We start from the raw sequence: 26,190 nt of genomic DNA on the forward strand, positions 1-26,190 counted from the left end.
CCACTCACTCCTGTACCTTTGTGCTATGCTGCTTTGTTTTGGTTTTGTTTCCTTTGGTTTTTAAGGTGAAAAGCAACCTTGAAAGCTCTAACCTGTTTTTTCAGAATCAACTAGGGTGTCAGAATCACCTATAGAATTCTTACAACTTCAACATATGCCTGGGCCTCCCCAGGTTCATTAGAGTGGAGCCCAGGTATCTGTTTTGTTTTGTTTTGTTTTTAGCTTTATAGATAATTCTGATAAGCTTTCTGCTGAAAACTGATACTCAAACCTTTTAATAGAAAAATTCTGGCCTTTAAAGATGTTGCCTGTTCAAGGGTCTCCTAGATATTAAGCAGGATCACCTGGTTTCCATACTACTCTTCAGTGATCTTTGACAGAACTTCAAAAGAAATTTATCTTAGAGTAAACAAACTTACTAAAACTAAGAGTTAAGGATATTTAGTTTTTGTTACTTTATTTCTTTATGGTAATATGTATAGTTTTCTTTTCTGGGGTGTTTCCTTTTTTTGGATTAAAGGGCAGCACTCAAGAGTTTTTTAAGCTGTGCTTATTTTAAAAATGTGTGGATAGATTGAGCAGCATCAGAATACGTTAAAAAACAGAAGAAAGCCACAATAAAAGTAACAAAAGAGTAAGGATCATTTCAGAGGTATGTAAGCACTAATTTGATGGTTCATGCAGAAAGTAAAAATGCAGAACTTGTTTTCATTTTAAACATTAATCAGGAATGCCCCTAAGCTGACCCTTAAGGAGTATGATCTGGAGAAAACTGTCATCATAAAATGTAAGAACTGACAGGTTTTCAAAGGGGAAATTTTATTTCTTTCAAGTTTCTGTATACTTGTATATGAATCCAGAGCAACAAAATTGAACGTGATAGGCAATCTGCTAAACTGAATAACCCTCTTTAAAATGTGTGCTTTACAAAAATTCAGATGTTACACTTTTATCAATTTTGATCATAGTTGATCAACATAGCCATGAAATATATTTTAAAGCAGCTGTGAAGTCCATACTTCAGAGAGCTATTGCCCCTAATTCTTTTGACTATTATAGTAGTGGTATAAAAAGGCTGATAGAGGAGTCCTTTTTCAGTAAGTTTACTAGTAATTCCCAGCTTCTGTGCGGACATGAAGATTAATAAATGTTTAGTTCTTAGAATTGGAAATGAGGATTTGCAGTTACTAGGTAGCAGTGTAATATTCAGATGCAGTATTCCTGCAACTTTTATACATCATATAATAGTCTTAATTTGGGATATATATATATATATATATATATATATATACAAACTTGAAAATCTTCAAGAAATAGGTGTGTATGGAAAATTAAAGATTTTTAGCAAATCTTCATATTTAGGCCAGTATTGTAAGCATATGCATGAACATCTTGATTAGTTGTTTTAATATTTTTATCCAGAGGTCCTCTGTTCCTCTTTTTTTCTTTCTTTAAAGTTATTATATTAGTAATATTCCATGGTATGAAAATACAGTGTTCATCTTTCTGTTGGTGAACATTTAGTTTGTTTCTAGTTTTGTGCTAAAATAGAAACAAGCATTGTATTATTATAAAAATTGTAAAGCCATTCCGGTTTCTTCTGGGAAATGTCTTTATTTCATCTTTTGTTCATTTTTCTTTCGTGTAGTTTGTCTTTTCTGATTATAGGAGTTCCTTAGAATACTTATCTGTGCTTTGAATGTAATTGGTTTGCTTTTTGTAGTTTTCTGCGTCTAGATGTCAAAGATACCTTCTTGTTTTCATCTTCTAGTTCTAAAGACACATAACAGAAGTTTAATCGACCTTATATTGGTTTTCTTTCAATTGTGAGTTTTTATACTGGCAAGACACATTTCACTAGCTGTGTTCTTTTTTTTTTTTTCATGAACTTCATGGCCGTACTAGCCCTTACCTTTTTCTTTTTTTTTTTTTAATTTTTATTTATTTATGATAGTTACAGAGAGAGAGAGAGAGGCAGAGACACAGGCAGAGGGAGAAGCAGGCTCCATGCACCGGGAGCCCGACGTGGGATTCGATCCCGGGTCTCCAGGATCGCGCCCTGGGCCAAAGGCAGGCGCCAAACCGCTGCGCCACCCAGGGATCCCTACCTTTTTCAAATAAGTTAATAGAATCAACTTCTCAAATACTGCCAAAAATGCTTTTGGAGTTTTGATTGCGATTGCATTGACTCTATATATGTAATTTGCAATGATAGCTTTCAGATAATGACCATTTTCCGTGCATGTTTTATTTATTTATTTATTTTGGTTTATTTAAAATACTGAATATATGTATTGTGGATGGGTTGCTATTAAAAAAGCATCATTTCTAGTGCTAATAAGTTTTAAATGTGACAAATAGATATATTTATAGAAGGAAAGTATGTAATCTGGAAACTCAATTGTTAAGTATGAAAGTTCAAAGTTGGAGTTTCATTCTTCTGATCTGTAGCCTATATTGGAGGTGCTCGCCATGGTGTTAAATCCTGATTTGTTTTCTGGTCATTGTCATGTTTTGGAGGGCTGTTACTGTGGTCATAAACATTTTCACCTTAAATTAAGTCCAGGAGAATTGTATTGTACCTTTATCTTAATAGAAGCTTATTTGAACGTGTAGTTAATACATAACTAACTGTGTTTGAAACAGCATTACCAGTAAACAGAACATGAGACTTTTAGAATCAGACATGAATATAGCAGAATCACTGCTTTACCAAGTTTTGTGATTTCAAGCAAGTTACATAATCTTTCTTGTTTAGTTTTCTCACCTGTGAAATCGGGATATAAAAATACTTAACCCTATTATTCTAAGTAGGTAGATCTTTACTGAGCCCCCTCCCTGTGTCACCTTGGGAAGATGGAATGAAATTACTTGAGTTGGGTGTTTGGCACATGAAAGTTGCTCTTTCGATGTTGGTTCTAGTTTTCTCCAAGTAGTTTTTTTTCAGCCTTGTTATCTCCTTTTTACTTAGAGTCTACACCAGGAGACAAATCTGTATCACATTCTTGCACAACTCCTTCCACATCCTCTGCCTCTGGACTGAATCCCACATCTGCACCTCCAACATCTGCGTCAGCAATCCCTGTTTCTCCTGTTCCACAGTCACCGATACCTCCATTACTTCAGGACCCCAACCTTCTCAGACAGCTGCTTCCTGCTTTGCAAGCCACACTGCAACTTAATAATTCTAATGTGGACATATCCAAAATAAATGAAGGTAAATTGGTAACAGTTTTATTATTATTATTTGCTTCGTGTCGTTAGTAAATTCCCCAATTTAGGAGTGGTCTTTTGTTTCATTTTGAAATTCACATTTGAGCGTCATTCTTTGAAATTCATATCGTAACCTCATGGTTGTTGAAAGCCTTTGGTATTGTAATTGAGTTAGTAGTACTTGGATTTTTCCTGTATATTTTTCTTTTTTTTTTCTCTCTGTATATTTTTCAAGACTTGCTGTGTACGGTATTTACCGGAGATAAAGCTATTCTGTCTGCTTAATGTGTATAATAAATCTCTTTTTTTTAATTAAAATTAAATTTTTTTAATTTCTAAAAACTGATATAAAAACACTTAAATTCTAGCATATTGTTAATTCCAACTTTGCTTTTCAGTATGCTGTTTAGCTAGCAACATCAAAGAAGTCTGAATAAAAGTGGATATAGTTTTAATTGACAAGCTATTCAAATTCAAACAGTCTTAAGAGCATTTTAAAATTTTCTGTTTAGAATAGTCCATTTCAGTATGTGTACATTGTTACATAATATATTTAACAGTAGTGCTAAATGGTTAAGTTCTTCCTTTATCTTAAAAATGGAGCTATTTCACGCTAGTTGGTCAATAATTTTGTTCTTACTGTACTTTCTTGCATTTTGATTTTATTCTCTTAAGATAACTGTGCCATTCTATTTGATAGGTACATGTTTTACTAGGGAAAGTAGGACTTTAAGCAGTTTGAAGAGATGATAGCATAAGAAAATGTCAATAATAAAGGATCTTGTGCTTTGAAAATAAATGATGTTCCTAAATTACCTAGCTTCTTTTATTTAATGTCTGTTCTTTAAAAGATTGTTGGAGTGGGTATTAATGTAGGGTTTTATTTTATTTTATTTTTAAAGATTTTATTTATTTACTCATGAGAGGCACAGAGAGAAAGAGAGGCAAAGACACAGGCAGATGGAGAAGCAGGCTCCATGCAGGGAGCCTGACATGGGACTCGATCCCGGGTCTCCAGGATCATGCCCTGGGCTGAAGGCAGGCACTAAACCGCTGAGCCACCTGGGCTGCCCTAATGTAGGGTTTTAATGGTCACCTTGTTTAGTAAAGCATTCACATGAAATAACTACCCTTTATCTTTTTAATTTCAGGTAACCTACAAAAGCCCTTTAGCTATTAATGAATAGATTTCTGGTATAATCAGAATTTCCAGGGAACACTCTTTACTGTTTTTAAAAAGTCTCCGGAGTTTCTTAAATTGAACACAAATTTTAATGCAAAGGAAAACTACTGTTTTCCTTTACAAAAAAAAAACCATTAAATTTCTTCTACCTCTGATCATTTCCTATCTCTGGACCCATTTTATTACCATCTTACAGATTTTTATTTTGAGAGTTCTAGTTTGAAACACTGCAGTTTCTTTGGGGTTTTTTTAGTTTTCAAGTTGTTACTAATACCATACTGTGCCACTATGTTTTTATTTTAATTTAAGATATGTGTTTAGTTCTTACAGCAGCTGTGACACAAGCCTCATTGCAGTCTATAATTCATAAGTTTCTTACTGCTGGACCATCTGCTTTCAACATAACTTCTTTGATTTCTCAAGCTGCTCAGCTCTCTACACAAGGTATTCATTTTCTTAGGTATTGTGAGAATTGTATATTAATTTGGAGCAGGGGGTTCATGGTAAAACTTTTTGGTTTCTGAAGAGACTAGCTATAACAATTTGATGTTTGTTTTACAGGATCCTGTAATTTGTTTTTAATTTTATTTATTTATTTATTTGAGAGAATGTACATGAGGGCGGGGAGAAACAGACTTTCTGCTGAGCAGGGAGCCCAATGTGGGGCTCAATCCTGGGACCCTGAGACCATGACCTGAGCAGAAGGCAGATGCCCAATCTATTGAGCCACTCAAACACCCCTGATGTTTGATGATTTTTTTTTCTAACACTAGTATATACAGTATTTTTTTTTCCAGATGAGGCAAACATTGACATTTATCTTCCAGTATTGCCATTAAATCTGTAATACATATTTAATTCAGACTTTAAGTTGTCAATGTACTCTAAAGCTGAGTGTAAACTGATATAAAGCTGAGTGTAAACTGATAGGTCCTCAATTTTTATGAAACATTGAATATATTTTAAGTGTTGGTTTGGTTCACATTTGATGTTTAATGATTTTTGACTGACCACAGGATACAGAAATGCTCAAGTCCTGTCTTAAATTACCTATTTCTCTTCTCCATGAAACATCCAATGGAAAGAGGCATATATAGGAACAAAGAAGAAATGAATTGGTCACTTTGACTTGTCCCCCTGCCCCAATTCTGAAAACTAATAAACTGAGCAGAAACACTTATTCTGAAATTGAAATATAATAGTGCAAAGACTTAACTCTCTGGTTATCCTCATGAGGCAGGAGATAAAGGGGTATAACCAGGCCTAAATATAGAATAAGAAAGAACAAATAAGAATGGTGAGGATGCCTTCCATGTGAGAATAGTTCAGGCTTACCTTCTTGCTTCAGCCTAAAAAAACAGGTTGGAGGAGGCATACATTGGATGTGCTTCTCTAATTCACAGCTCGTTTTTAGTCCATGACTCCAGTGAGTATTTCAGATTCTGACTTTAAACAGTTAAGTGTTCTGTCTGGTGTTCAGGGGGCATGTAGAGGGATGGAAAGACCTCTACATATATATTACGGAAGTTTTGGTTTATTTGGAATTAATTAATTGCTTTACTTTTTCACAGCTCAGCCATCTAATCAGTCTCCAATGTCTTTAACTTCTGATGCATCATCCCCAAGATCGTATGTGTCTCCAAGAATAAGCATACCTCAGACTAACACAGTCCCTATCAAACCTTTGATTAGTACTCCTCCTGTTTCATCACAGCCAAAGGTATGTTGCTTTTGAGGGAAATTTGGAAAAGAAAGCACGAAAGCACTCACTTCTGGAAAAACAAGTTTAATGTTTTAGACTCTCTATTGTAGGAAAAGCCCTCTTTGAGAACGTGTAGTAGTGGTGGAGTGAATGATGGGTCAGCTTAGATGCAGGTTAGTCTCAGTAAATTGAGGACTCTAGAGGGAGTTGCATCTATGCTACTTTTAAACATTTTTTTAATTAAAAATTATATTTATTTATTTACAGAGAGGGCATGGGGGGGGAGGGCAGAGGGAGAAGCAGACCCCTTGCTGAGCTGGGAGCTCACTGGCGGCTTGATCCTAGTACCGGGAAGTCAGACACATAACTGACTGAGCCACCTAGGCACCCCCATCATATGTGTTACTTCTATACGCTGATTGTTTTCTCTTACTGGCTGAGATTTGTGACCTGGAGGAAGAGTGGGATAAAGAAGGATAAAATAATTGTCTTAATATTTGTAGAGTTTTTTAACTTTTTAAAAGATATAACCTGTTTTCCAGTGGCTTTCCTCCCATACTTTTATTTTAGAAATGAATCCATTTCTGTGCTAAGAGCTTAATAGTATTATATTTAACTTCACATCATGAGAATCAACTACTATTTGCTTCATTTAATAGATAAGAGAATTAAGCCTTCAGTTAAATCCAGTTTTTGTGGTGGAATCAGAATTTAAGGCCTAGGTCTTTCTGAACACAGAATCCATTTTACTAAGCTTATACTACCTGTGTTTCTCCAAGCAAAAGTTTGCATGAATGGCTCCTCAGAGACAGTTAGAAAATTGCTGGTCTCTTCTTATTGGAATATAAACCAGACCTTAACAACACTGCCTTCAGATTTTATACTATATCATTTGAGTCTTGCCCAAATTTTTTTTTTTTAAGATTTTATTTATTCGTGAGAGACACAGAGAAAGGCAGAAACACAGGCAGAGGGACAAGCAGGCTCCATGCAGGGAGCCCGATGTGGGACTTGATCCCAGTACTCTGGGATCACACCCTAGGTGGAAGGCAGACGCTTACCTGCTGAGCTACTCAGGTATCCCTTACCCAAAATTTCTTAAGCAAATCTTAGTCATACTCATTCTTTGCTTTGTAGTCCTATTACCAGCAAAACATTAAAAGATTTGGAAGTTGGTATATGCACAAATTGCAGTTTTTTTTCTTAATGGTAAATTTAAGAAATTCTTTTTAGTTAAAAAGTAGGCTATTTCAATCCTTTATGCTGAAGATTTTTTTTTTAAGAAGGAACTTTTTTTTTTAAGAATTTATTTATTTATTCATGAGAGACACAGAGAGAGAGAGAGAGAGAGGCAGGCAGAGAGAGAAGCAGGATCCATGTAGGGAGCCCGACGTGGGACTCGATCCTGGGACTCCAGAACCAGGCCCTGGGCCAAAGGCAGGTGCCAAACTGCTGAGCCACCCAGGAATCCCCTGAAGATTTTTTTTTTGTTTAAGATTTTATTTTATTTTATTTTATTTTAATTTTTTATTTATTTATGATAGTCACACAGAGAGAGAGGCAGAGACGTAGGCAGAGGGAGAAGCAGGCTCCATGCACCAGGAGCCCGACGTGGGATTCGATCCGGGGTCTCCAGGATCACGCCCTGGGCCAAAGGCAGGCGCTAAACCACTGCGCCACCCAGGGATCCCTAAGATTTTATTTTTAAGCAGTCTCTACGCTTATCGTGGGGCTCGAACTCACAACCCTGAGATCCAAGAGTTGAATGCTCTACCTACTAAGCCAACCAGGGGTCTTGCCAAAATTTTATATTGAAATAAAGTTAAGGCTTAAAGCTTTAGGCTTTTTCACAGAAGCCTAAAAATAAAAACGTATTGAAAGATAACTTGAAATTGATGCTAGGACAGCTTTTAGGTCTTCCTTAGCTTATCCCTTCCCTATTTAAGTCATTTATCTAAACTCATTTTAGGGTCAGTCTGGATTGATACATTTAACTCAAAATTTAAAAAGAAATTAGTCTATTCTGCAATTTCATACTGTTTGCACTTTGTGAGAGAAGGAAAAAATTTTTTCAACAAAGGAGATCTTCTTAGAGCTTAAAACTCGTCAGGGTGTAGTATCTTAGGAGTACAATAAATAATGACTAAAAGTGATTGTAAAGTTTTACAATCAGTTATAAGATTAGCATTTCAAATCCCTTATGTATATGGGCATCAAATTTTTTTTTAATTTTATTTATGATAGTCATACAGAGAGAGAGAGAGAGAGGCAGAGACATAGGCAGAGGGAGAAGCAGGCTCCATGCACCGGGAGCCTGACGCGGGATTCGATCCGGGGTCTCCAGGATCACGCCCTGGGCCAAAGGCAGGCGCCAAACCGCTGCGCCACCCAGGGATCCCCATCAAATTTTTTTTTAAGTGGGAATTCAGTATTAAGTAGACCTTATAAAAATGCTTATAAAAATGATTTTTATGTAGCCAGGCTATCCAGATTTGTTTGGGGGAATATTAAAAAAAAAAAAAAAGGAAGAAAGAAGAAAAAAACAAAACTATTATTGGAGGATGTGACTTAATCACAAATGGCTGTCTGCCTTCGTGCCTTAATTCGGGGCTTGTGTTTAAAAGTACTTGTTTTCTTTTTCTGTGGCATGTAAGTATGTGTAGTGTACATATCCTCACTGACAATCATGGTCCTCTTGTTCCACCTCTGTAGGGTAACATGTCTTTGAAGACCACTCCAGTGTTGACTCATTCACTGGTAGACCAATCTATACGCTCTGCATATGTGGTTTAAATTTGAGCAGCTGTATTTGTATGATATAGTAACATTAATTTTTACTGATATAAAAATAACTGAATCAGAGGAGCTATCTTAGTGTATTAGAAAGAAAACTGGGCTCAACATTAGAGAACTAGTTTGTGTTCTTCTGCTTTACAAAAAGTAATCTTAAAGTCTTCTGGGCCATTTTATGAAGAAATTCTATGTTAGTCTCAAAATGAACGTGGCTCTTCTAACTGTGAACTTTGGGAACTTAATCTGACTGCAATTCTTGAAGTCTCTAGATTTTTCAGAGTTTAAGACTATCCAACTAGATTTGGAGGGGTGTGTGGATTTGGGGACCTGGATGACCATGATTTACACAATTAAATATGTCTATATCACTAATAATTATGAAACAATTAGGGGACAGCTCATGTTATCTTAAAAATTACTAAAGAATAGAAATAAGAGACTTCACATTGATAGTACTTTTGGTTTTATGTACTTTCCATGGTATTTATGTATATAATAGAAGCCTGTCTCACCAGATTTTGACATTTCAGGTTAGTACTCCAGTAGTTAAGCAAGGACCGGTTTCACAATCGGCCACACAGCAGCCTGTAACTGCTGACAAACAGCAAGGTCATGAACCTGTCTCTCCTCGAAGTCTTCAGCGCTCAAAGTAAGTTCATGTGTGTTGAAACATTTTTTCATTAATGTTGCATGCTGCATTGTTTGAATATTATAAAAATATATGTATAATAGAACTTGATCTTGTAAGAATCCATGGTTAGCCTAAGTTTTATGTATTATAAGATTTACAAAGGCAAATCTTACTCCAAGTAGGTTGTTGTCTCTAGTAATGAAGCCAGCTTATTTTTTGAAGAAAGTCATTCTTCAGATTTTACTTAATAGAATATGATAGGAGTAACAATATGTCATACTTGTACAAAGAGGGCACCTGATTTTATAATACTTGTTGGAAATGACATCATTTTTTAACCTCCTCATAGCAGTTTTAGATATGAGTGTATTGCTGAATCCAAAAATGGGAAATACTATTTCTCAACTGGTATGTGTCAGGTTTTCCTAAGAGCTTCAATTTTGACCCCTGTGTGGAGTGCTTGTCAGATAGGGCTGTATTGTGTTACATGTTTCTTTGTTAATTAACAAATACAACTTTAAATGATTTTCATTTGATTGATTTTCCTATTTTGATTTCTTGCTATGAGGTAGCAAAATAATTCAACTATTGTTTTTATTGTTGTTTTCTAAACAAGCATTTCAGAACTTTTACATCCAAATGAGAGTTGTTCCCTTCAAAATAATCACCTTGGGAAGCTGTCTACTTACTCCAGCAATGTTGCCATTGCTCAGAACATTTTTGGGAAATACTTCTTTTAAATTGTCTTTAGAGGCTGCAGTATTATTTTAAATATCCTCAGTGATGAAAACTCTTCATCCTTTGGGAGATTTAGTTTTTGGAAATAACTGAAATTCATTCAGAGCCAAGTCTGGTGAAGCAGGTAGGAAATCAACTTGGGTGATTAAAGTTTTGGTTCTTACCACCATATCCCCAAACCCTAGCCAAACCATACAGTTTTAAAAGAAGATAACTTATCTCAGAGTGTTATTTTGGGTCTTATTTTGCCACTAAACTCATTTGTTGCTGTCCAATAAAATGCCTGTATTTTGCTTCACATTATCTACCCTCTGATTCAGTATTTTGTTCTGACACTAAACAAAGGCAATAGATTTTTCCCCCTCTTTATCTACATGTACTTAAGATGCAATACTCAGTTGTGCCTTATATCTACAACTGTTAAAATATGACCATTTCTTAGTTACATTCTGAGTAGTGTTTCTGGTATACAAAATCACAGGTTCTGCTGTCAAATTTGAAGAGCACTATTAGTTTAAATTTAACTGACATTAGTGTTCTTAGAAGGGCCCTTTTTCCTCCCAAAAGTGTGTTTAAGGAGTACATGATATATAACTACACTTTGGATTTTAAATTCTATGTATTTGATGTTAAAATAACAGATTTTTCTTAGGAATTTGGATATCTTTAATTTAATAGAAGACATTGACAATTTTTAGGTATCTCCTTTTAAAAATATACTATACATTCAATTCTTTTTTCTCTTCCAGTAGCCAGAGAAGTCCATCACCTGGTCCAAATCATACTTCTAGTAGTAATGCATCAAACGCAACAGTTGTACCACAGAATTCATCTGCCCGACCTACATGTTCATTAACACCTACGCTAGCAGCACACTTCAATGAAAATCTCATAAAACATGTTCAAGGATGGCCTGCAGATCATGCAGAGAAGCAAGTATGTTACATGATTCATAGCAGATGTTTTACCTTTGGATGAATGACAAAATATAATTTCTTCTAGAAAATCTAATCTAGATCACTGAATTTAAGCTACATTTAAAGTAATGTCTAATTAGATTGTCTATAGTCAGTGCATTAAATTAAATATTTGGTAAGCACTTATTTTAGGGCATTTATGAGATAACTTTTTATGGTTTCACATAAAATATTTTAATATACTCAGCATTTAGCACTGTGCTGAGTGCTTTATTTTCTCCACTTCTCAAAACTGTTAAGCAGTGCAGATGAGTTCTCCCATTTTACCATTGAAGACCCTTAAGACCAAATAAATTATATACCAAAGTCACCCAGTTAGAATAGTTATGAGGCTTAAAGCCAGGATGCTACTCAGCCAGCTGCTCTGATAGTTTTAGAACTTGTTCATACTATTACTCTTCTATCTCTCCACTAGACTAGCAAGTAGAAGTTAGAAAACAGTTTTGCTTTGGAATGAGGGACCTTTGGACATTCCAATTAACTGCCATTGGCTTCTCCCTTTTAGCAGCTTACTGACTGTCTGAAATTTTCTCTAAGTTCACAGAGGTAATATTGCATATCTTATGACATCAGAATACAGTGAAGTCCCTTTTAACATTGTTACACCTGAACTTTACTCTGGCTGACTCAGCATCTTATTAACCACGAATCATGAGCTCTTCTATCCTTAGTGCTATGCAATACTAAAATTGGAAATACTATATCCTCCAGAAGTTGAAGGGGGAAATCTTGGAAAAATACCTTCTTTCCACCATTAGACAGTTTTTTAAAGAAAATCCTTTTTCTCCTTTAGATTCACTATCATTTTTGTGGATTTAAAGGCGGATTGTTCTGTAATCTTGGTACAAAGTTGTCAGAAATTTAATGTTTTGGGGTTTTTGTTTTTTTTTTTGTACGTGATTGTGGCATGTATGTGATCTTTATTTCTTTAATTATAGGCATCAAGATTGCGAGAAGAAGCCCATAATATGGGAAGTGTTCACATGTCAGAAATTTGTACTGAATTAAAAAATTTAAGATCTTTAGTCCGAGTATGTGAAATTCAAGCAACTTTGTGAGAGCAAAGGTAAGTTTTTCACTGACAAAGTTTTTGTCTTAGTATATCTTAAATCAGACTGAAGAATATAAATCAAATTTCATTTCTGAAATTTAAAGTTCTCTTTGATAGAACGTGTTCCATAACACTGTAACTGCATTTTTAAAAAACGATTGATTTAAGAGAGAGAGTGAGTGAGGTGGGTGGGGGGGAGCAGAGGCAGAGAATCTTTAAGCAGACTCCCTACTAAATGTAGAGCCTGATAACACGTCTTGATCTCTAGACCCATAATAAGATCATGACCTGAGCCAAAACAAAGAGTTGAACTCTCAACCAACTGAGCCACCCAGGTGCCCCACACTATGATTACACTTTGTAATTTAATAATAATCCTGGTGAATGGTAATGGCATCTAGATTTTAGTTCTCTAACCCATGGTAGATGCTTCATTAGACTTTTGTCTTCTAACTCTGTAAAGTACAATAGTATTTAAATAGTGAAATGTTATAACACTGTTAACATATAATGTTAACTAAATGTTAACAACAACTGTTAACACAGTTGACAGCAACTAATTATAAAGGGTCTCCTCTTCAATTGAGGGTAGTATTTGGTTGCTGGCCATACTTGTTTCAGTTGAAATTTCAAATCACTGTAAACATTGTCTTTGGATATTTCCAAGATCCCTTGGAAATTTAATTGTCTAGCAAGTATATCTGTTTCTGAGGTGTTTTCACTTAAACTCTTCTTGTCTCTCAGTTTTTAATCTAGTATCCTACTCAAGCAAGGATATCTACATCCAAGTAAATAGGACAGATATTTTTTACATGTGTCTTATAAAATCAAGGACAAATTTTTAAGGGCCTCTCACATCCTATCTTTATAAGTCACTGGGTCACAAGTAGAGTTAGTCTTAACATGAATCTACAAATATTTAGTAAATACCAAGTTGGCATTTATAGTAAAAATTGAAAACTGTTTTTGTCTAATCCTTTATTAAATTCTCTGGAGTTGTATTTTGAATATCAACTGGGATTTGTTTATGATTGCTCTGAAAGTACTTCAAACATACATAAAACTTGACTACATTTTGGCTTAATAAGACAGGTGATTTGACTTTTAGGAAATTATTTGCTGCCCCAACTATTGACAACAGTATACACTGATTACCAAGCTATAAATACTATATAATTATGCCTATTTCACTGGTACAGGCAGTAAATATCATACTCCATAGAAAAGAAGGGTCAGAAGTTCATGGAAGGTTTATGAAGTTCATGGAAACCTAGTTAGCCGTGGAGTTTATTTTATTTTTTGTTTTAAATATGCTTGTTAATTGGAATTTGACTCAGCTTTCTTTATGAGCCTATGTTTATATTGAGAATTTGTTCTTCAAAATGATTAGCCTCTTGCACCTAGTTTATTCTAGGCTTATTCTGTTGTGGCCTAGAAAACATATTTGGCTCAGGTTGTGATCCCGTGGTACTGGGATCAAGTCCCACATCAGGCTCCCTGCAGGGAACCTACTTCTCCCTCTGCCTATGTCTCTGCTTCTGTATGTCTCATGAATAAAGAAATAAAATAAAATATGTGTCTCATATTTAATATGTGCTGCCTTTTGTGTGTATCTGTGGTGATACAGTAAATGACATTTTTAAAAATCAGTCTTTATAGTCAAATTAATTGAGAAATTGTTAGAAAACCAGGAGACATTCTAACTTTTGTCATCCTAGTGTTTCATGCATTCACTGGTCATTTTGTCTTAACTCTAGACTAACACATTTATTTATTTTTAAATATTTATTTATTTGAGATGGGGAGGGGCAGAGGGAGAGAGAATTTAGAGCAGACTCCCTGCTGAGCACAGAGCCTGCCATGGGGTTTGATCTCAGGACCGGACCTTAAGATCATGACCTGAGCCAAAAGCAAGAGTTGGGACACCCAACTGACTCAGCCACTCAGGTGCCCCTAGACCAATCCATTTTTAATTTCTTAGTTTTAACTGTAGTTATTCATTTTATCTTTTTTTAAACATTTTTAAAAGATTTTTTATTTATTTAAAAAAAATTATTTATTCATGAGAGAGAGCAGCAGAGACAAAGGCAGAGGGAGAAGCAGACTCCATGCAGGGAGCCTGACGTGGGACTCGATCCCGGTCTCCAGGATCAGGCCCTGGGCTGAAGGCAGAGTTAAACTGCTGAGTTAAAACTAGACCTGCCCTACGACCAGCAATTGCACTGTTGGGGATTTACCCCAAAGATACAGATGCAGTGAAACGCCGGGACACCTGCACCCCGATGTTTCTAGCAGCAATGTCCACAATAGCCAAACTGTGGAAGGAGCCTCGGTGTCCATCGAAAGATGAATGGATAAAGAAGATGTGGTCTATGTATGGAATATTACTCAGCCATTAGAAACGACAAATATCCACCTTTTGCTTCGACGTGGATGGAATTGGAGGGTATTATGCTGAGTGAAATAAGTCAATCAGAGAAGGACAAACATTATATGGTGTCTCATTCATTTGGGGAATATAAAAATAGTGAAAAGGAATGAAGGGGAAAGAAGAGAAAATGAATGGGGAAATATCAGAGAGGGTGATAGAACATGAGAGACTCCTAACTCTGGGAAATGAACAAGGGGTGGTGGAATGGGAGGTGGGCGGGAGTTGGGGTGACTGGGTGACGGGCACTGAGGGGGGCACGTGATGGGATGAGCACTGGGTGTTATGCTGTGTGTTGGCAAATTGAACTCCAATAAAAAGAAATTTTTTTAATTTTTTAAAAAATTAAATAAATAATATAAAAATCATGTACTATGTATTTCCCTAAATTAAAGTGGAGTGAGTCAGAGCTCCAGGCGCTTGACAACTGCATCCCCTCACACTGTGTCAGTTTTGGGGCCATCATTGGAGACAGCCATGGTTCAGTGTGTTTCTGATCGCAGAGGTCCATGAGTCCCCAGGACACCAGATCAATTTTTGGAATTATTTACATACTTAGAACAATTGAGATAAAGAATAAGACTCTGGTGAACCAGGCAGATGGAAAACCTCTCTGAAGGTGACAAAAAGCCAACAGCTCTAAATCTACAGGAGCTTACCCCAAATGGACACAGCGATTCCCTGGGGCTCCCTGCTCCTACCTCCACAGTCTCTATCTTTATCTCCCCCATACTAGATCCAGGCGGGGTCACACACATATACATAAAGATTGGTTGGTTCCACAGTGACTCTACACTTCTTTCCTTTGAAGAATAGCATATGCTGCATGTCTCTAATAAGAAAGTAATACAGGTTCACTGCAGAAAATCTGGGAAAAAGTATAAGAGAGAAAGTAAAGGAAATTTAGGGAAAACTAATATAACATTTGGTTCTATGGCTTTCCAAACAGGTTTATATGTTTTTTAAAATGGGGTCATGCTGTACGTTTGCTTTTTCACTAAATTTCTACGTTTGCCTTACACCTTGTTAATAAATGATAATAATCTGCCATTTGGTCTTCCCTGATGTGAAAATGCTTTTTGCCTGTGAAATATAAACAGATTGAAAGAATTCAAAATCCAGCTTCATCCAGTTTAAACTTGAATATTGAGAGACTCAAATGTTATGAGAAGGGGTTATCTTTAGAATAATAATTACTAACTAACATTCATTGGATGCTTATTCTTATGTTAGGCATGATGCCAGGAACTCTAAAATGTTATCTGGTTAGATGCTTACAATAACCCTGTAAAATAGAATCATGGCCCTTATTTTCAAATGACACAGTAGCATAGAGGGGTCCAGAAACTCGCAAAGGACTCAGTTTGGCATTGGGGGTGGTGAGTCTTAGTGCCATGTCAGCCAAACTAAAGGTCATGTTTTTAACTACTGCATTCAATTATTCAAGTGGTCTCTATCGATAAAGTCATTTCTATACACTAACAATGAGACTGAAGAAAAAGAAATTAAGGAGTCAATCCCATTTACAATTGCACCCAAAAGCATAAGATACCTAGGAAAAAACCTAACCAAAGAGGTAAAGGATCTATACCATAAAAACTATAGAACACTTCTGAAAGAAATAGAGGAAGACACAAAGAGATGGAAAAATATTCCATGCTCATGGATTGGCAGAATTAATATTGTGAAAATGTCAATGTTACCCAGGGCAATTTACACGTTTAATGCAATCCCTATCAAAATACCATGGACTTTCTTCAGAGAGTTAGAGCAAATTATTTTAAATTTGTGTGGAATCAGAAAAGACCCCGAATAGCCAGGGGAATTTTAAAAAAGAAAACCATATCGGGGGCATCACAATGCCAGATTTCAGGTTGTACTACAAAGCTGTGGTCATCAAGACAGTGTGGTACTGGCACAAAAACAGACACATAGATCAATGGAACAGAATAGAGAATCCAGAAGTGGACCCTCAACTTTATGGTCAACTAATATTCGATAAAGGAGGAAAGACTATCCACTGGAAGAAAGACAGTCTCTTCAATAAATGGTGCCAGGAAAATTGGACATCCACATGCAGAAGAATGAAACTAGACCACTCTCTTGCACCAGACACAAAGATAAACTCAAAATGGGTGAAAGATCTAAATGTGAGACAAGATTCCATAAAAATCCTAGAGGAGAACACAGGCAACACCCCTTTTGAAGTCGGCCACAGTAACTTCTTGCAAGATACACCCACAAAGGCAAAAGAAACAAAAGCAAAAATGAACTATTGGGACTTTATCAAGATAGGAAGCTTCTGCACAGCAAAGGATACAGTCAACAAAACTCAAAGACAACCTACAGAATGGGAGAAGATATTTGCAAATGACGTATCAGATAAAGGGCTAGTTTCCAAGATCTATAAAGAACTTATTAAACTCAACACCAAAGAAACGAACAATCCAATCATGAAATGGGCAAAAGACATGAACAGAAATCTCACAGAGGAAGACACAGACATGGCCAACACGCACATGAGAAAATGTTCCGCATCACTTGCCATCAGGGAAATACAAATCAAAACCCCAATGAGATACCACCTCACACCAGTGAGAATGGGGAAAATTAACAAGGCAGGAAACCACAAAGGTTCGAGAGGATGTGGAGAAAGGGGAACCCTCTTACACTGTGGGTAGGAATGTGAACTGGTGCAGCCACCCTGGAAAACTGTGTGGAGGTTCCTCAAAGGGTTAAAAATAGACCTGCCCTACGACCCAGCAATTGCACTGTTGGGGATTTACCCCAAAGATACAGATGCAATGAAATGCCAGGACACCTGCACCCCGATGTTTCTAGCAGCAATGTCCACAATAGCCAAACTGTGGAAGGAGCCTCGGTGTCCATCGAAAGATGAATGGATAAAGAAGATGTGGTCTATGTATACAATGGAATATTACTCAGCCATTAGAAATGACAAATACCCACCATTTGCTTCAACGTGGATGGAACTGGAGGGTATTATGCTGAGTGAAGTAAGTCAATCAGAGAAGGACAAACATTATATGTTCTCATTCATTTGGGGAATATAAATAATAGTGAAAGGGAATATAAGGGAAGGGAGAAGAAGTGTGTGGGAAATGTCAGAAAGGGAGACAGAACATAAAGACTCCTAACTCTGGGAAATGAACTAGGGGTGGTGGAAGGGGAGGAGGGCGGGGGATGGGGGTGAATGGGTGATGGGCACTGAGGGGGGCACTTGATGGGATGAGCACTGGGTGTTATTTTGTATGTTGGCAAATTGAACACCAATAAAAAATACATTTATTATAAAAAAAATAAAGTCACTTTTGGAGACCATGACAAGGACAAGGCTTAACATGCTGTTTACTAGAAACCCTACTGAATGACAACCTATTAATCTATTAAGAATCTTTTTTTTTTCTTTTTGTTAGTATTTTAGACCACAGAGATGCAAAGAGACTTTGTTTCCAGCTTATGATTTAATCTGTAAAGTAAAAAAGTCTATCCAAATCACAGAATAGGGACTCTAAGCTCTCTTGAGCTCTCTCCCATGCTTTAATTAGATTGACATTTTAATAGATGTGATATCCTTCTAATCACTCTTCTATTGCCCAGAGTGAATTACTGCTAAATAACTCCTAGACAGCTGTGGCTACATCACTTTTAGAAGAAATTTTTGTGGTTAGCCTCTCTTTGGGGTAGTCAGAGCTTCTGAATGAGTAATGATAAATCATTCTAAGTGATGTTTGCCTCAGCAGGAAGGAAAAAAATACCCAACAACCTGCAACACGTATCTGTTGATGACTGAACTGCTTCTTCCAGATCCACTATGACCAGAAGTGAGTTCTACTTCAAAACTTTAGCATGACAGGAAGAGATTGCAATTGAGCTTGGCGAGTATCAAGGACACTGCTTGCAGAAGAGTTATTGAAGACTGAGTTTCGACAGCCTTGAGACGAGGGAGTTGTGCAAGCTTTCTGAATAGTGAGAATTATAAAATGAAACCCACCTCATCTTCATGGATAGAGTTACAATTTTTTCCCTTTTGCAATATACTAGCTAAATTATTTATCCTGAGGCCTTAAAGAACGAGTGGCTTCCAAAGTCATTTCAGAGTTTGAAGAAAAATCTTTTCCAAAAATTAAGCCAGTGTTTCCTCCAGCCATGACTTCCACCATCTGGCCATAGATTCTTTTCCTTCCTGCTACCTCTCATGTGGGCTGGCCCCTCACTATGGCTAATGATGCCCAGATGTCCTGGATCCACAGGGTCCCCACCTTCAGCTGCCTGTCAATGCATCATCTCCTCTAACTCCTGCCAGGAAATAAAAATTAGAAACCACATTCCTCTCTTCTGGACCAATAGCAAAGAGCTCCCTGGTCAGGGTAGGGTAAGTTGACATCTCAAAGCTTTCAGGGTAGGTTATATTTCCATTAAGAACAACAGAATATCTTTATTTTTCCAGCAGTACCCATGAAGGCACAGACCCCAGCAGTCTGTGTGCAAACCTGTGAAACTGTTGCTTGGCTCCTTATCAGTTAGGGAGTCTAGCCTTGATGGCTTTCCTTGCTATGCAGAGCATAAGAACTTGAGACTAATGGCTCCTTGTTAATTCCAAGTGGTACCTTTGTTATTGTAAAATGCACAGGTATTCTGACGCATCAATCTAGGCTGGAGGACTAAAGGTGAAGGAAGTGGGACTTATAATTTGAAAGGAACTTTTCAAATAAGCAGAGTACCACCCATCTGTCATGCCTTAACTTCACTTTCAATCTTTTTCACTAAATATTCTTGATGCTAAATTGTTCTGCGTAATCCCAATCTACCAAGATTGCTCCTCTGTGATCTCAAAGGTTCCACCTTTCCAAAGTCTAAGACTTTCACTTTGAAACTTCACTTTGAAAATGAGAATGCTGTCTATGGGGAGGAAATTGTTGGTGAGTGACCAGAAAGGGGGTTTGGAAATGTTAAATATTCTCATTTCTGTCCTTAGTTCATTGTTATTAACTACAAGGCTGGTCTAGTGTGAGGCGCAGAGACAGTTTAGTGCAGTGGTTGGAGCCCAGACCCTGGAACCAGACAGCAGGAGTTGGACTCTTGCTCTACTACTTACTATCTCAGCTGGCCAGCCGCTTGACTTCCTTGTGCTTCAGCTTTCTCACCTATAATGGGTCTAATAGCACAAGACTCATAAACTTCTTTTGAGGACCATATGATTGAATATTTTCTAAAACAGAAGAGAGCTTGAGCACTTACACCAAGCACTATATAAATCCTCATAAAATTAAAAAAAATTAACCTCCTCTCACTTTACTTTTTACATCTAGAATATGGGGTTGAATGTAGTCACCCGTAAAAGAGTATTGTTCAGAGATTTAATAAGAAAACCATTATGTAAGAACAAAATATTTTAACTCTGGGCAAAGTCCATCAGCTCAGATTAATGGATTAAGTGTGCAGAATCTATCATCGTCAAGGACAAAATGATGCTACTTTGTGCCAAACTATCACAACATGCCAAGACCAAGAGGACTGGAGCCACATGAAAGAAGAGCTGCAAACTTGAAGTGTCTAATGGATGTCGTTACTTCATTTTCGCAAGGGGAATATTGGAGATGTTACCCAAAATGTTTCATCCATGAAAGCTACGTTTCCAGCCAAAGTCTCAGAAAATGACTTCCTAACTATGCATGAATAACTCCCTGTGTGTTGCAAGGAGCATTAATTGTTTATAAAAGCACTCCATTTACATTCCAGTTGGGCTACTAGTTTTGAAAACTGGATGGACTTACCAATTCTTAGCTAACCCTTAATTCTGGCCCAAAGTTGACATTGATATTCATCCTCTAAGTTCTTCAGTAGCACAAGAACTCTTTTTCCCGAGATCAATGATATAGCTGCCACACTGCAGTTCTAGAAGGTTGACTTGTCAAATGAATGTGTAGCTGCATAGTGTTAGGTTGTGAAGTATTAATAGGTCTATCTTCAATAAAAAGAAATGGAAAAATATGCATTTGTAATGATCTAGAAACTGGCTGGAGAGTCTGGCTCCATCCATGTATTTTCTTTTTCTTTTTTTTTTCCATCTATGTATTTTCAAGCTCTTCAGTATCTCTGAGAAACCATCAAAAAGTATTTTTCCTTTGATATATGAACTGTAGTGTATCTTTGAATTGGCTCACATTTTTGCCATGCTTTTCAAATTCCTCAAATTACCATCTCCAGAAATGGCACTAGAGACTAGGAGACCTTGCTGTTAAACCTGTCTGACTGCATTAACAGCAGAAATGACACAATAAAAGAGATGACGTTCACAAACTTCTTGGATCTTTCCGAGGAGTAGCAAATGACAGCTTCTCTACTCACAGTTCATCTGCTGTATTTATTAATAGAAAAGAAACATATTTTAGACACAAGATGAACAGGATTACTAGTCCTTCTACTTTTCAAATACATTTCAACGTTAATACATTTAAAATGTTAAAACTGTACTTGGCATGTCAGTGTTCTATGTTCACACATTTCTACATTTAAAGGTTCTGCGATTTTCTGCTTTTCATTTCAGAAACAGTCATTTAAAGTCTAAAGTGGAGTAGGGATGGGCTTTGAAATGAAGATTGGGAAGATTTTTGCTGATGGTATTGAAGGGCATGAGAATTTTAAGAAGGAACTAGGCATAAAAGGAAGATAAAATCCTTCTGGTGCCTTGGCTGTGGCTAGAGGTTCAAGAGCACTAGTCTAAAGGTCTTCTGATGTCCCATTTCGATGAAATCCCACCACCACCACGACCACCCCTCCACCTCTGCCATTTAAATCTTGCCAGAGGTATCCACTCTAAATTTCGTCCAGAAATCTACATCCCAACACATTTATTAAATTCCAAAAACATACAGATCCTAATCCACTATTATCACCTAAATTTAGAATACAAGAGATTTATAGGGAAAAAATGGGAAAAATTGCTGCATGGTAATAAGTTGTTCTGTTTGAAGGGAAAACAAAAACATTTTATAGATCAAAAAACCATCTTTTTGTATCATAATTTTTTGAAGCACAAGATATGTCCTGGGACCATAGGAAAACAGCCGACTCACCAGGCATGCAGCCTTGGGCAAGCTATGCACACTGCGTCTAAGTGTCTTTCCCTACAGAATGGGGACAGCAGTAACCCTACTTCCCTGGGTGGCTGTGAGGGTTAAATGAGGTAGTGAGTACTGAACTCTTGGAACAATTCCTGGTCCATAGTAAAGGCTATGGCATCATGATTCCTGAAGTGAAGAAGCAATGCTGTCACCCTTCACCAGCCACAGGAGCTGCTCCAAGTTCCACGGAGGTGCTAGCCCTATATGTGCTTTCTGCTATCACACCCTAGCCTCTAACCTGTCTTCTTGAATGCTGTAGAGAGGAGAATAATACACACAGGGAACCTCTCCAAAGGGCAGGCTCCTGGATCCCGTCTCTGAGACTGTGACTCCATAGGTCATAGAGATGCCAGAAATGTGCCTTTGAATGAGTTCCCCAGGTGCTCTAATATATGGCTGCCTGGGGAGAAAAACTGCTGCAGAGCATCACAATATGTGCTGCCGAAGTGAGCACTGCTGCAGAGCATTAGAAGTGGTTGTGTTTGGTGCAGGAATTTCTGGGTTTCACTCAAGTGTAGCAGCAAATGTACAATTTCTTCAGTTTTTCTCAAAAATCATTATGGATTCTTAATGTTCCAACAAAGATCAAATAACAGGGCTGTATTTAACAAACTAAGTTCTTGATTCTATCTTCATGTGAATAGAAGATATAACACTATTGTTGGAAAATATTTTTCAGAAATGGGTGCTCCAGCTTCAGAGATAGTTTTCATTGCCTATTTTTACTGAAATATGAATATAATGCCACTAAAAATGCCTTTTTTGGGGGAGAGATAAAACATTTCACTTTACTTGCATTGCTTTTCCCCAGTTATTACAATTTTTAATATACTATGACATATAATTCAGGGATAGTCATTACAAATACAAACTAGAGAAAAAAGAAACCCAAGATTTTTGCTGTAATATATTACAGAATACTTCAGAATAATCAAATCATCCTCTTTCTTCTAATTGGAACAGTGATGGTAACAATATACTGTTATAAGATCTGTGTTTTCTGTTTTGAAAATAAACATGTTGGCCCAACTGTATATTGCTGTGGTGGTGGGACCTTTTATTTTTGTAACCCTTGTATTTTTTTATCTTTCCTTTGGGAAAATAGGGTGACAGATAGTAATCCACATGGGATGATTAAAAACTAATTATTCAACGTAACATAGATTTTTTTCTTTCTAGGGTAGGATAATATGCTTTTAAAAACTAAAGTAAACTTAGTTTCTGCTGCTCTTAGTAGAATGTTTTATTCACGGCTGCCTCAAAAAGAACAGAGCATTGTTTTATTATACATCAACATAGTGATGAGGTTTTACAAACAGTTTTTGGTCGTTTTTAATGTTATTTTTATAACAGCCCTGAGACATAACTAGAGCTATATGATCTCTAAAGAGGAACAAGGTTAAGGGTACAGAGGGCGCCTGGGTGACTGAGTTGGTTAAGCATCTGCTTTCAGCCCAGATCCTGATCCCAGGGTCCTGGGATCGAGTTCTGTATTAGGCTCCCTGCTCTGTGGGAAGCCTGCTTCTCTCTCTCCTTCTGCCTGCCACTCCCCTTGCTTGTGCTCTCTGTCCAATAAATAAATAAAATCTTAAAAGAAAAAAGGATATAAGGTACAGAACCACTATGCAAAAAGCGGGCTACCACCAAGGCCAAAATCACTGAAATTGAATGCAGTGGAAATGATGTTGAATGTAGCTGTGAAGTAGGATTGAGAGAGTCCTGTCCAGGCCTGTGGGTGGCTTTGCTCTTGAACAAAGGCAAAATGTCAGAGCATCTTCTTGGACCAAAGGACCAAGAACCAAAGTGCAAATGGTGGTCACCTCAAAGCCACCTAATGGTTGATGGGCAGGCTGAGAACAGAGAATGGCCCAGGTGTCTGTGGAAGGGTGAGCTGAGAATGTTCCTTTCCAGAGCATGTAGACCCATCCTGTGCTGAGACCCAACTGCCAATGGCCTACCAAAATTATATATAGTGAATAAAAAGGGTCACTAAAATAATAAAGTTCCATACCACAGCCTTAAGAAATGTAATATTCAGGAAAGGTACTTCTGTGAGCTTCACAAGATATTAAAAATATAGAACTTAATCATGGAAACAAAGAAATGATAAAGAGAAAGCAAGCACCCATATACATCAAAAAACAAAACAAAACACAACACCAGATCTCAATGACCACCAGGGAAGAAGGAGAACAAATATAATATACAGAAAAATTCTTGCAAAGCCATTTCATGAAAATTTAAGTACAAAAGAATGGCACATTTTCATGATTTAAATATATTTAAATGCAAACAGCTGCCATACATATTGTCTTATAAATGTTATGTGCTGTGGTTTGTAAATAAGGCACCTTAAAAATAAAAAGAAAATATTTATTTTATCATTAAATATTATTTAGAGAAAAGAACAATGAAACTAAAACTTTCTCAAGGCTAAAAGTAGTCCTCTGCCATTCCTTATATTTTCTACCTTTTACCATAATTTTGAGACTTTAGAAAGAAATGTAGCATTTTAACAATCAATAACATAAATCAATTTTAAACAAAAGAGAGAAAGGGAGGGAAAGGCAGGGGGCTGTGCAAAAAGAAAAAGAAAGCAAAAGTTACATTTCCAGAACAAACTAGATCCACTTACCCACATTTTTGTTTCTGGTGATGGAATACTCTATATACATTCTCAAAATGATTTAAAAATTAAAATTTCCAATTCTAAATTCTCTTCAGACATCCAGAATTAGATGGTGAATGAGCAACGAGAAACAGTCATTATTGCCTTGAATCAAAATGATATAAAAGAGTCTGGCTTTCCGGTGGTCATCAAGACAGTGTGGTACTGGCACAAAAACAGACACATAGATCAATGGAACAGAATAGAGAATCCAGAAGTGGACCCTCAACTTTATGGTCAACTAATATTCGATAAAGGAGGAAAGACTATCCACTGGAAGAAAGACAGTCTCTTCAATAAATGGTGCCAGGAAAATTGGACATCCACATGCAGAAGAATGAAACTAGACCACTCTCTTGCACCAGACACAAAGATAAACTCAAAATGGGTGAAAGATCTAAATGTGAGACAAGATTCCATAAAAATCCTAGAGGAGAACACAGGCAACACCCCTTTTGAAGTCGGCCACAGTAACTTCTTGCAAGATACACCCACAAAGGCAAAAGAAACAAAAGCAAAAATGAACTATTGGGACTTTATCAAGATAGGAAGCTTCTGCACAGCAAAGGATACAGTCAACAAAACTCAAAGACAACCTACAGAATGGGAGAAGATATTTGCAAATGACGTATCAGATAAAGGGCTAGTTTCCAAGATCTATAAAGAACTTATTAAACTCAACACCAAAGAAACAAACAATCCAATCATGAAATGGGCAAAAGACATGAACAGAAATCTCACAGAGGAAGACACAGACATGGCCAACACGCACATGAGAAAATGCTCTGCATCACTTGCCATCAGGGAAATACAAATCAAAACCGCAATGAGATACCACCTCACACCAGTGAGAATGGGGAAAATTAACAAGGCAGGAAACCACAAAGGTTCGAGAGGATGTGGAGAAAGGGGAACCCTCTTACACTGTTGGTGGGAATGTGAATTGGTGCAGCCACTCTGGAAAACTGTGTGGAGGTTCCTCAAAGGGTTAAAAATAGACCTGCCCTACGACCCAGCAATTGCACTGTTGGGGATTTACCCCAAAGATACAGATGCAATGAAATGCCAGGACACCTGCACCCCGATGTTTCTAGCAGCAATGTCCACAATAGCCAAACTGTGGAAGGAGCCTCGGTGTCCATCGAAAGATGAATGGATAAAGAAGATGTGGTTTATGTATACAATGGAATATTAGCCATTAGAAATGACAAATACCCACCATTTGCTTCAACGTGGATGGAACTGGAGGGTATTATGCTGAGTGAAGTAAGTCAATCAGAGAAGGACAAACATTATATGTTCTCATTCATTTGGGGAATATAAATAATAGTGAAAGGGAATATAAGGGAAGGGAGAAGAAGTGTGTGGGAGATGTCAGAAAGGGAGACAGAACATAAAGACTCCTAACTCTGGGAAATGAACTAGGGGTGGTGGAAGCGGAGGAGGGCGGGGGGTGGGGGTGAATGGGTGACGGGCAATGAGGGGGGCACTTGACGGGATGAGCACTGGGTGTTATTTTGTATGTTGGCAAATTGAACACCAATAAAAAATAAATTTATTATTAAAAAAAGAGTCTGGCTTTCATACATAAGAGTAAACAAACTACATATTTTTGTCATGAAAGTACAAAATAATTGTGTTTTTGGGTGGCTGGGGTG

The 26,190-nt window shown here is 37.0% G+C and overlaps 2 protein-coding genes across 8 annotated transcripts in view; one reads left to right on the forward strand and one right to left on the reverse strand.

Annotated features, from left to right (window-relative positions):
• The first annotated feature begins 2,952 nt into the window (after nucleotides 1-2,952).
• The window catches only part of LOC140629782 (WW domain-containing adapter protein with coiled-coil-like), a 59,562-nt gene continuing 36,324 nt past the window's right edge, over nucleotides 2,953-26,190 (forward strand). For 2 of the 6 annotated variants that reach the window (XR_012027600.1, XR_012027602.1), the window contains exons 1-6: nucleotides 2,955-3,217; nucleotides 4,718-4,840; nucleotides 5,968-6,116; nucleotides 9,422-9,540; nucleotides 11,010-11,196; nucleotides 12,176-12,303. Coding sequence is in view for 1 of the 6 variants with exons in the window: in XM_072819351.1 (XP_072675452.1) it covers nucleotides 5,991-6,116; nucleotides 9,422-9,540; nucleotides 11,010-11,196; nucleotides 12,176-12,295 (552 nt within the window). In the remaining 5 variants the exon portion in view is untranslated. Of the gene's footprint in view, nucleotides 3,218-4,717; nucleotides 4,841-5,967; nucleotides 6,117-9,421; nucleotides 9,541-11,009; nucleotides 11,197-12,175; nucleotides 13,872-18,480; nucleotides 20,777-24,588; nucleotides 24,608-26,190 lie in introns of those variants that run through there. The other 4 variants (XR_012027603.1, XR_012027601.1, XM_072819351.1 and 1 more) reach the window with 4 other exon arrangements.
• The window catches only part of LOC140629781 (homeobox protein Mohawk-like), a 70,105-nt gene continuing 50,118 nt past the window's right edge, over nucleotides 6,204-26,190 (reverse strand). Inside the window, exon 6 of one of the 2 annotated variants that reach the window (XM_072819346.1) lies at nucleotides 6,204-6,548. In XM_072819346.1, coding sequence (XP_072675447.1) covers nucleotides 6,454-6,548 — 95 coding nt within the window. In that variant the 3' untranslated portion in view covers nucleotides 6,204-6,453. Of the gene's footprint in view, nucleotides 6,549-18,171; nucleotides 21,099-26,190 lie in introns of those variants that run through there. The other variant, XM_072819348.1, reaches the window with a different exon arrangement.

The sequence above is a fragment of the Canis lupus genome, unplaced genomic scaffold (assembly GCF_048164855.1).
Source record: "Canis lupus baileyi unplaced genomic scaffold, mCanLup2.hap1 Scaffold_254, whole genome shotgun sequence".
NCBI lineage: Eukaryota > Metazoa > Chordata > Mammalia > Carnivora > Canidae > Canis > Canis lupus.